This window comes from Rhinatrema bivittatum, chromosome 1, assembly GCF_901001135.1.
Source record: "Rhinatrema bivittatum chromosome 1, aRhiBiv1.1, whole genome shotgun sequence".
Taxonomy (NCBI): Eukaryota; Metazoa; Chordata; class Amphibia; order Gymnophiona; family Rhinatrematidae; genus Rhinatrema; species Rhinatrema bivittatum.
Window position 1 is genome coordinate 751,721,222 of NC_042615.1, and position 12,350 is coordinate 751,733,571.

At 43.1% G+C, this 12,350-nt stretch overlaps 1 protein-coding gene across 4 annotated transcripts in view; it reads right to left on the minus strand.

Moving 5' to 3' along the window:
- The window catches only part of NIPBL (NIPBL cohesin loading factor), a 1,214,062-nt gene that overhangs the window by 566,438 nt on the left and 635,274 nt on the right, over positions 1–12,350 (minus strand). For all 4 annotated transcript variants that reach the window (XM_029578690.1, XM_029578673.1, XM_029578682.1 and 1 more), the window contains one exon: positions 2,627–2,707. In XM_029578690.1, coding sequence (XP_029434550.1) covers positions 2,627–2,707 — 81 coding nt within the window. The remainder of the gene's footprint in view (positions 1–2,626; positions 2,708–12,350) is intronic.

The following is a 12,350-nucleotide window of genomic DNA, read 5'->3' on the forward strand; positions in this document are numbered from 1 at the left end:
ATGAGACAATATTCTCCAGCCTTTTGTTGGAACCAGAAAGTACCTGGATTAAAATCCCTGACCTCTGCCCTATGGAGGTACAGGTTGACCACACTGGCTTGCAAGAAGTTGGAGATTACTAACTTCAGTAGGTTCTGGTGTTTACGGAGCATTAATGCTCTCTTGGGAAGGCAATTTGGAGGGTATTCCAACAAGCATAATTTGAAGCCCTGTGAAATTTTCCAAAGGATCCAGCTGTCAGAGGTTAAAATAGCAGATTGTTTGCGTAAAACTTCAGCCTCTCTCCAGGCACACAAGAAGGTCTTTCAGAACAATGGATTCAAATACCTATCTGTAGTTTTGAAGGCATAGCAGTGTGGAGATTAGAGCTTCTGGCTTCATGGTGATGAGGCCTTTAGTTGCTTCGGGTGAGTTGACCTATGGAAGTGTTTTCTCTGTTTAACAAAATGCTTCCTGGGTTCTCGATTCTGATAGCTCTTAAAAAGAGGGCAGTTCAGAGACGTTAGTGGAGTTTAATGTGTCATATGGTGGTCTTTCAATAGATACATTGCCTCCTTGACCTCATCTCCAAAGAGATTCTCTGTAGTGCACAGCATGTCAATGAGTCTTTCCTGTATCTTCTCTGAGGCCCTATGGATGCAGCCATGAAAGTCTGTACTCATCTACAACCATTGCAGAGACTCTTGAAGCTGTCTCAAAAACAGCATGTGCCAAACAGATAAGATGATGTTGACATTCCTAGTCAGAAAATAGAATTCACACTGGAACTTTTGGGGGAGGTGTTTGGTGAATTAATGTTCCCTTTCCGGAATGGTTTGCAAATACTATATCATGAAATTCTGGTAGGATACTAGATGCTCTCAGAATATAACATTCGGAAAGTGCCTTCTCTCAAAATGATCAGAGGACTGACATTCATGCCCAGGCTGCACTGAGGCATACGTCTTAAGATTTCTTAGAACTTTTCACAGCAGATTAGACCACCAAAGATTGGTATAGCAACTGGGGCTGGTCAAATTTCTCTGCTGTTCAACTGGGATAGTGTGTGTGTGTGTATTCCCTCATTCTCCTACATATGTAATATCAGACACCAACCAACAAGGACTGAACTACACAGTCTGGATAAACAAATAAGCCTGGGGATAGCTTGCTTATTGCGGCGGTTACTATCCTAAACCAATTAAGCCTGATACTTCACTTTGAATGCATATACAGCGTTGCTCTCTGCTTCAACAGCAGGGAGAAATGTGGAAAAGAGGATTTACATTCAGACAATATCCAACAAGGCATTGATCTGTGGAGTCTGAGTAAAGAAGCATTGAGGAAACTTGCTTGATGCAGCGGTTACTACCCTTAACCATTAAGCCTTATGCTCAGCTTTGATGAAACTCCAACATTTATTTGTCGAGTTTCATATACCGTCCGATTTCGCCATCACAACGGTTTACAAAGTTTCGATTTTTACAGAGCATTCAAAAATTCATGTGCTTGTTAACATAGTTATTGAAGGCGTTATAAACATAATTCGATTGTTAAACTGTACAGGTTATATTACGTGCTTTGGATTGATTCTACATTGTTATAATTTCCCTCCATTCCGGCCCATATAAACGAGTCATTGAGTGGTTTGGTAGGCTTTGGTGAACATCCAAGTTTTAAGTTCTTTTTTGAAGGTTTTTAAATTTTGCTGTGTTCTCAGTTCGGTTGGGAGGGTGTTCCAGAGTTCAGGACTTCCTAGGGATATGGCTCTCTTCCGAGTTGAGGTAAGTTGTTTGTGGCTAGCAGGTGGAATTTTTAATAGACCTTTGTTAGCTGAACGGAGATTTCGGTTTGGTGATTACTCTCTGCATCAATGGCAGAGGGTGGTAGGAAATTTGAATCAAACACTTACCAACAAGGGCCCTGAACTTGGTGGTTGGTGAAACAGATAAGTATGGGAAAATAAGTGTGGGAACTTGCTAGGCAGACTGGATGGGCCGATTGGTCTTTTTCTACCATCATTTCTATGTTTCTATGTGTTGATAGAAAGGATGGACAAGCATTTACCCCTATTCCTTAGGTCAGTAATTCCTAACTCGGGCCTAGAGAAGCATGTAGCCAGTCTAGTTTTCATGATATCTACATTAAATATGAATGAGACAGATTTGCATACAATGGAGACAGAAAAAGCAAATCATTTATTATTTTCATATTACTAATGTTATAATATAGCCATTTTGGACTTTGTAGAAACATGAAATGCATATCCATTGTGGATATCCTGAAACTCAGACTGGATAAGAATGCCTTAAGGATCAGGTTGGGGACCACTAACAGAGTCATCCGGGTACTTCAAGTGACCAAAAGGAAGTGCACCGTGTCCTCTTTCAACCTGTAAACCAAATAGGGAAGTCAGGTGAGTAGTCCTCTTCACAACCTAGCTCCTCTGACTTGTAGGAAGACCTGATGACTGCTAAGTTACATTCTAAATGCAAAGTGGAAGAGAGTTTTCAGCTGGTGCCTGACTCTCAAAATTGAATTTATGTGGGCTGAAAATCAAATGAACACTATATCTGGCAATTCTAACCTTGTAAAACCAGTTAATAAAGCTCTAAATTCTTACTAGTAACAAGAAATTTCTACTTACCGCAGTAACTAACTTGATGGCACACAACTGCAGCTCACTGACATTTTCTACAAAAAAAGGTGTTATTCCCATTGATGATATCTAGAAGATAAAATAATAAACTTTTAATAATACAGCATATTTATATGTACATATGCAATGTCATGTAAAAAATCTATCCTAAAGAAATCCTGAACAGAAGACTATGTTCTACTAGAAGAATGGATTCACAGTTTTTCAATAGGTATACAAAAATGTTGAGGTATCTAACCGAGTACCTTATTACTCTCTCTCTACATATCTATATTTCTATATATCTATATCTATCTATCTATCTATCTATATATATATATATATATATATATATATATATATATATATATATACACACACACACACACACACACATAGATAGATATAGATATATACTAATTACTGTAAAAGGATACACCATAAACTAAGTTGATATAACAAAAGTTATTTCTTTATCATAGATGACCACTTTGGGGTACATTTTAAAAAACAGTGCGCGCGCGAACAATAGTCCGCCGGATTTTATAAGATACGCGGGGCTACGGGGTCAGCGCACGCAAGGGGGTGCACATTTGTGCAACTTGCACGCGCCGAGCCCTGCGCGCGCTGCCCGTTCCCTCCGAGGCCGGTCCCTCGGAGGGAACTTTCCTTCTACCCCCCTGCACCTTCCCCTCCCTTCTCCTACCTAACCCACCCCCCCCCCCCCCCGGCTCTATCTAAACCCCCTCCCTACCTTCATCGCACAAGTTACGCCTGCTGAAAGCAGGCATAACTCACGTGCACCAACAGCCCGCTGCCGCGCCATCACCCGACCCGGGGGCTGGTCTGGAGGCCTCAGTCACGCCCCCCGGGCTGGCACCACGCCTCCCGGAATGCCCCGAACATCATGCCGCCCCCCGACACGCCACCCTAGCAAAGCCCCGGGACTTACGCGCGTCCCGGGGCTTGGTGCGCCGCCCAGCCTATGCAAAATAGGCTCTGTGCACGCAGGGGGGGGGGGGGGTTTAAGGGTTACGCGCTTAACTTAAGCACGTAACCCTTTCAAAATCCAGCCCTATGTTTTGTAATAACTTAACACTTTTTATTCAGACATATCAACAATTTTAGAAAAGTTAATATAATATATTACATCATATTATTAGTATACATCATCAATAAAACCACTCATACTTATCCATCACTCACATATGTTAAAACATATATTGTGCTAACATAGATTGTCTAACTATCCAATGATAGTAAATATTTATCACATTCATCATAGGTAATCCCTTTATCTCCTACCTCCAATCTTATCTTAATTGCCTAATTTTATCCCAATTATATTCCAGCAAGGGCCTCTTGTTTTACCACATATTTCAAAAAAGACCCATGACGTTAACCGCTCTGTAGTATCTTGTATAAAATGAGATTATTCATTTTGAAACAGAAGAGCAAGTATGCTTACCGTAAACGGTGTTTTCCGTAGATAGCAGGTGAATTAGCCATGCTGTCTGGGTATGTCTTCTGTGCCACTAGGTGGCGGAGCTCTCTCTAAGTCTAGTAAAATCTTTCAGTTAGGAGCTCCCTCCTGCATGTTGCCAGTATTGCCTCAGGCTCTTCAGTCAGTATCAAAGCAAATAAGTTAGGTTAGAACTGTCTAGGGAGGCGGGCGGGCCAGCATGGTTAATTCATCTGCTATCTACGGAAAACACCGTTTACGGTAAGCAAACTTGCTCTTTTCACGTAGATAAGCATCTGAATTAGCCATGCTGTCTGGGAGTCCCCAGCTGAAGTATTGAGCATTTGTTTTATGTTCATAGTGCTTGATTTGCTCAATACTATAGGTAATGGGGGACAGTTCCTATGAAGGCTTCGGTTTAGTGGAACTTGTGCTCTTCTGAAGGATAGTACGTACCATTAATGAGTCATCCGCTGCTTGTTTATCCAAACAATAGCGGGATGTGAAAGTGTGTAACGAGGACCATGTCACCGCTTTACAGATATCTATGATTGGTACTTCATGGAGGTTGGCTATTGAAGTTGCTATTGCTCGTACCTGATGTGCTTTAGGCGTTGCAGGTAACGTCTGTGATAGTTGAGTACAGCAAAACTGGATGCAGTTGGATATCCATGTGGATAAGGTTCTCTTTGTTACTGGCCGTCCTTGTGAATTTGGATTGAAGGAAATAAATAGTTGGGATGGCCTAGTAGGAGAATCTGTGCGGTTTGTAGTAAGCCAGTGCACGTTTACAGTCTAGAGTATGTAGTTTCCTATCATTATCATTGTGATGAGGTTTTGGATGAAACGTAGGTAAGGTGATAGTCTGGTTAATATGGAAACTGGAGATCAGCTTTGGAAGAAATTTCGGGTGTGTCCATAAGGTAATTTTGTCATGTTGAAATTGAAGATAAGGAGGGTACTGAACCAGGGCTTGTAGTTCACTTATCCGTCTTGCTGAAGTTAGTGCCACCAAAAAGAGTACCTTCCACGAAAGGTAACGAAGGTGACAAGTTTCTAAAGTTTCGAACGGTGGAAGCATGAGCTGTTCGAGAACTGTGTTAATATCAAACGGCACTGGTGGTTTCGGTAAAGGTGGACATAGGCGCAGTACTCCTTTCATGAATCTCGAAACTAAAGAATGACATGAAAAAGGCTCTCCATTAAGAGGAATGTGGTAAGTTGTGATAGTGCTTAAATGTACCCTTAAAGAGGAAGTAGCAAGTCTGTCACTGTATAGCAGATGAAGGTATGAAAGAAGTTGTTCTGGTGAACAACTTCTGTGGATAAGCACCAGGAGTTATAGCGAGTCCATTTTCTTTGGTAATTGAGCCTTGTGGAAAGTTTCCTCGAGGACAGTAATATGTCCTGGAGAGCAGGAGAGATGTTCAAATGTTGGTATGCGAGCCTCTCAATCTCAGTGCTGTGAGGTGTAGGGAATAGTGAAGGGGATATAGCAGTCATCTGTTGTCCTGTGTAAGAAGGTGATCGCTGTCCCCCAGAGGCATTGGATTGCAGATTGATAGGTGTAGGAGGTAGCTACCATGGCTGTCTTGGCCATGCCGGTGCTATGAGTATTATTTATTATTTATTTATTTTTTTGTTATACCGGCTTTCATGAAAGGAATCACATCAAACCGATTTACAATTAACAATGTGTGTAAGGGAGAGAGAATTCAAACACAGTAAACAATAGCAAGGTTGTGAGAGAGAAAGTTACAATAAAACAGGGAGAATAAAACTGGGATCTGGAAAGGGGGAGATAACTGAGCAGCAGAATATTTACAGTGAAGCAAAATTGAATCAATATTAGATCTGCTTGGTCTTCGATACACCTCTGAATCGTTCGAGCGATGAGAGGTATCGGAGGAAATGCGTACATAGATTGTGTGTCCAACTGATTAAAAAGGCATCCGGAGTGAGTGTGTGGGCTCGGGTAAACTGAGCAAAAGGTCTTTAGTTTTGTGTTGCAAAGAGGTCTTTAGTTTTGTGTTGCAAAGAGGTCTATGGATGGGAGACCCCAGATTGAGAGTATGTGGCTGGTCACTTCTGGGTTTAGCTCCCATTCATGGGGGTGAAAAATCCTGCTGAGTCTGTCTGCTCTTGAATTGTGAATGCCTGGTAGGAAAGTCGCTTGTAGGGAGATGAGCCTGCAATGGGCCCATTCCAGAATCTGAACAGTTTCCTTGTATAGGTTCCATGAACTGGACCCTCCTTCTTTGTTGATGTAAAATATTGTAACTTGATTGTCCGTGTGAATCATTACAATTCTTTCCCGAAGGAAGTATTCGAAGGCTCGAAGAGCGTAACGTACCGCTTGTAGTTCCAGAAGCTTTATGTGCCGTGTCCGTTCGTATGAAGTCCACTGACCTTGTATTTGTAAGTGGTTCAAGTGTGCTCCCCATCCTGTGGGGGATGCATCTGTGGTTAGTATGATCTGATGTCATAATGGGCGTAAGGGGGAGGCCGCTTACAGGGTTTCTGGAAGTATCCACCAATCCAGATCCTGTTTCATGCTGTTGGTTAATGAGATGGGGGTCGACAATGGTTGGAGAAATTGATCCCATTGATGTTTCAACCCCACTGGAGGCAGCGCATATGGAGGTGTGTATTTGGAACCACATAAATGGATGCAGCCATATGTCCAAAAACAGTGAGGACCTGGCGCGCTGGTACAGTCGTAGTGCGAAGAAGAGTTGTAGCTAGCGTTGAGAGAGTTAACCCTCTCGGATACGGTAGCAATGCCCTGTCTTGGACTGTGTCTATGAGGGCTCCTATGAACTGCAAAATCTGAGTGGGTTCTAGATTTGATTTTTTTGTAGTTGATGAGAAGACCTAGATTGTTTAGGCACGAAATTGTTTGAAGAAGATTGTTTCATAATAGTGCTTGATTGCCTGCTACTATCAGCCAATTGTTTAGATAAGGGAATATCTGCACCCCCTGTAGTCGAAGGTGTGCCGCCACCACTACTAGGCATTTGGTAAATACTCTTGGGGCAGAGGAAAGGCCAAATGGAAGGACTTTGTATTGGAAGTGTTGATTTGCCATCTGGAAACATAGGTAACATCTGGAATTGGGATGCATTGGTATGTGTGCATAAGCATCTTTCAAGTCCAGTGAACACATGCAATCGTTGGGTTGAAGAAAAGGGAGAATGGATTTTAGAGAAGTCATTTTGAATTTCTCTGAAGAAATTTGTTGAGTTGGCGGAGGTCTAAGATTGACCGTAGACCTACTGATTTCTTGGGAATTAGGAAATATTGGGAGTAAAACCCTAGATGTTTCTCTGGGTAAGGTATCTTCTGAATGCAATTGCTTTGTAAGAGAAGTTGTATTTCTTGCAGAAGATGAGATTTGTGAGATGCGAAAGTTTTTTGATGGATTTGGTGTGGAAGGGTGGGAAGGGAGGAGAAATGGAGAGAATATCTGTGTTGTATTATGGATAATACCCATTGATCCGATGTTATTTTGATCCAAGCTGGAAGAAAATTGGATAATCTCCCCCCCACTGGTGATGGTGGTGGCAGAACAACCTTTATTTATTTATTTTTTTATTTATTTAAAAACTTTTATATACCGGTATTAGTATGCATACATCATACCGGTTTACAATGTAACTTTAAAGGTAGAAATTACAATGAACAGGGAGGGCGAACAGGGAGGAGTATACAAAGAGCAGGAGGTGGAGGAATTAAAGCAATAAATAAAAACTGCAACGGACTATTTACAGGAATATACAAGGCGTAGGCAAGATACTTGCAGAAGTCGGTGTACTTAATCAGGGTAGGCTTGTCGGAAGAGCCATGTTTTAAGTTTTTTTCTGAACTTGGCGTAACATGGCTCTAGCCTGAGAGTGGTAGGGAGGGCGTTCCATTGTTTAGGGCCTGCAATGGATAGTGCACGGTCCCTAGTAGAGGAGAGGTGGGCTTTTTTCAAAGGGGGAATGGAGAGGGTGCCTTTGTTGACAGTGCGAGTGGGTCGTTCAGTGCGTATAGGACGAAAGGGTTCATCCAACCAATTGGAATTGTGCGAGTGGATGGACTTGTGCACTATGGTTAGAATTTTGAAGAGAATTCGGGATGCGATGGGGAGCCAGTGGAGTTCTTTGAGTATTGGGGTATGTGGGTTGGGGTGATGTGGGTTTTGCTGGCTGAGGATCAGGTTGTTGTCTAGGTTGACGGGGGTTTCTTGCACGCTGACGAGGTGCTGTTGGTTGAAATTGTTGTTGCCTTGGTGGATAATACATTTGAGGTTTATAATATGGTTTATAAGATTTGAAAGATGGCTTCCTGTAAGAAGCAGGAGCAGTGTATTGAGGTCGAGTTGTGGTGGAATGCTGAGGTGCTGTTAAAGAAAGGACCGCCGTTTTTTTGTTCTTTAAGCTTTGTAACGGTAGTTGTAAACTGGCATCCAAACAAATTATCCGAGCGACAAGGTAAATTAGCGAGCTTGTCGTTGACATCATCACAAATAGCACTAGAGCGTAACCACGCAAGACGTCGTGCTGCGAAGGCATTTGCTTAAGATTTAGCTAATATATCGAGGCCCTCATGCACCGATCTTAAAAGGTGTCTTAACCCTTCTTACAACTTCTAATATAGAATAGGTAATGTGTCATCTGGAGATGCTTGTTGTAGGAGTGGTTTTAGTGCCTGTAGGCTCTCAAATAAGTATTGGGCTATATAAAACTGATGATTTTGTATCCTGGCATTGAGCACTGCGGATTGGAAGGACTTCTTAGCAAATTCATCTAGGGATTTATTTTCCTTAGTTGGAGGAGTGCTTTCTGCATCACAGATTCAACCACGACAGATTGGTGTGGAGGTTGAACTGCAGCATGAAAGGCTGAATCCTTTCCGAGATGTTGGGGGGTGGATAAAGGAGTATCCCATGCTTTTTCCATTAAGGTTGTTAAAACCTGGTGTTGTGGCAAAGCCACTGGCTCATTGGGAACATCAAATATTTTCAGGAGGGGAAGAAGGTTGTGGAGGGGAAGGTGGTTGTGGAGGTAAGTCTGGCGGATCAGAGGGGTAACCCGTTGAGGAGTTTGAGGTAGCATCTGAATCCGAAATGTCCTCTGTAATTGGTAACTGTGAAGGTGAGAGGCTTTTTGGCGCCGTACCAGGTAATGCTGGATCTTCCGGAACAGATAATGGTTGTTGTGAAAGACCAGTAGGTGGTACTGTCGATGTTGCTACCGACTGTAACAACTGATTAAGAATGGTGGTGATTTGAGACACTGCTTGTGTCGCTGATGCCGACGTAGATGGTTGTTGAGATGGTGCGGGCCTTAATGGTGGTTGTGAAGGCAAAACATTTCCTGGAATCTGTGCACCAATGGATGATACAGAAGCAGAAAACAATGATCCAGATGATAGTGATGTGGCCGAAAGGCGTATTGGTGATAACGCGCCCTCGGATTCCATCGGCAAGGATGTTGAAACTGGTTTCTTCCCTTTATGACCAGAATGTTGCTTCTTTGGAAGTTTAGGAGTCGGCTGCATTGGGGGAACCCCCAGTACGTCGACAAGAGTGGGTTGCATCGCAGGTGCGTCGCTTGAAGCAGATTGCGTCGCAATATCTTCTCTGTGTCGATGTGTCGTCGAATGGGTCGATGCTTCTTTGACGCAGTATGAGGTTTGCGTCGATGCTTCGACACGTCGGTAAGACCACGCTTCAATATGGCGTCGGCTCTCTTATCTCCAGAGCGTCGATGCGTTGATGTAGTCAAATGCGTCAGTGAAGCACGTGGCCGCGATGCCACTGACGCATCCCCCGCTCCTTGAACCGATTCTCGGCTAGTGGTCACAGGAGGATGTCCTGACCTGGGAGGGTCGACTGAAGAAACTCTCCTCGATGATAGGTCCTTCTGTCTTCGCTTAGGACCTGGAGAGGATCGAACAGAGGCTTCAGAAGTGGCATAAGAGCCTGAAGCTCTGGACTGCAAGTCTTGAATCTTTGCAGCTCTCTGTCTTTGAGCTCGTGGGGACATACGTCCACAGTCCACACAGTTCTTTTGATCATGAAGAGGTCCTAGACAGAGGAAACAAGATGAATGGCCATCTGTGGCCGACATAATTTTGCCACTTGAGCAAAATTTAAAGCCTGGACGAGGCATCGTTCAGCAGATCTCAGAGATGTTAAAAACTGCTGTTATTTTGTGATCTTTTTCTTTAACTTTTGTCAAATTTTTTGAAACTTTTTTCCTCACAATTTTCAGTTTCTCTCAGGAGAGAGGAGCTCCACGAGGCTAACAGTCGTACGGAAAAAAACTGACTGAGGAGCCTGAGGCAATACTGGCAACATGCAGGAGGGAGCTCCTAGCTGAAATATTTTACTAGACTTAGAGAGAGCTCTGCCACCTAGTGGCACGGAAGAAGTACCCAGACAGCATGGCTAATTCAGATGCTTATCTACGTGAAAAGAGCATCTTTCTTGAACTGGAATCAAACAAAATGGTCTTTTTCTTGTAAATTCAATTTCTTTCGAGACAATGGCATTTCTCTTATAAAGTGTTAACCATCTGAATCAATCCTCTTCAATTTCTAATATCCATCCACAATGATGAAACAATGGAGTAACACTTTTCATTCAACAGCTTCAAAAGTTGAAAAGGAGAAATTACTACTCACCTGATAATTTCCTTTTTTTTTTTTTTCATAAGGACAGGTTTATCCACACCAGTGGGTTATGCACCTCTACCAGCAGATGGAGATAGAACAAGCTGACAAGAATATATACCTCTGTACTGGCATCAGCCTGCCAGTATTCTATGTGGACGACCAAACAATATATGAACATAACTATTAACAGACAACTATACAAGTATTCAGTTAACAGGAAAACACTGAGCTCAGACAAGGAGTGAAATATCACTAACCTAGGGACTGGAACTGATATTTACCAGTATTTACCAGGACAATATCATCACTATCCAGTAGCCAAGGGCAGGAAGGTGGATTAACCTGTCCTCATAAAAGAAAAGGAAATTATCAGGTAAGTAGTAATTTTTTCCTTTCTTAGCATTCAGACATGTTAATCCACACCAGTGGGATGTACTAAAGCTACTCCCGAACCAGATGGGAGGCTGCCTGCTATCCAATCAACACTGCCTACGCAAAGGCTGTCCCCTCCCAGGCCTGCACATCCAGGCAGTAATGCTGGAAATGGTGTGTAAGGAGGACCAGTTTGCAGCTTGGCAAATCTCAATGGGAGACAACAATCTAATCTCCGCCCATGACACTGCCTGAGCCTTAGTAGAATGAGCCCTAAACGGACTAGACAATGTCTGCTCAGCAACCACATATGCTGCCGTGACTGTCTCCTTAATCCAGCGGGTTATCGTAGCCTGCAATGCAAGTTCACCCTGTTTACTCCCACCATGGCGTATAAACAGCCAGTCCATCTTCCTGAGAGGTTTAGAAAACTCCAAATACCTCAAGTTATGCCTCTTGACATCCAAGGTCCATAACAGGAATATTCATCCGCATCTCTCTCCCTGACCAGAGCCGGCAGGGAAATTGATTCAAATGAAAATCCAAGACAACCTTTGGCAAAAAAGATGGAACAGTATGCAGCTGTATTGTCCCCGGAGTCACTTGCAGAAACGGTTCCTGGCAAGACAAGGCCTGCAGTTCAGAAACAAATTGCCACAAGAAAGATAGTCTGCAAAGTAACCTCAAGGAGAGGCTAACCAATGGTCAAAAGGTGGAACCCACCAAAAAATTCAAAACCAGATTAAGACTCCACAGGGGCACCGATAACCACAAGGGAAGACAAAGATACTTCATCCCTTTTAAGAATCGGGTCACATTTGGATGGGCAGAGAAGGGTCCACCATTCACCTGACCTCGGAAACAGGCAAGAGCTGCCACTTGTACATTCAAGGAATTAAGGGCCTACACTCTTTAATCGATCCATCCTGTAAAAAATCCAAAATGAGCAGGATCTTAACCGAACAAGGATGAATCCCTTGATCCACACAGCGAGCCTCAAACACTTGCCAAACCCAAACAGAGGCTAAGGATATGGAGAACGTTCTCGCTCGAAGCAAATTGGCAATCACAGCAGTGGAGTATTCACGCTTCAGCAGCTGAGCCCTCTCAAGGGCCATACAGTAAGACAAAATAGAGTCGGATCTTTGTGAAGAACAGGCCCCTGCTACAGCAGATCCCTGTGGACCAGTAATTGGATAGGAGAGTCCACCAGGAATCTTCGTAGATCTGTTTACC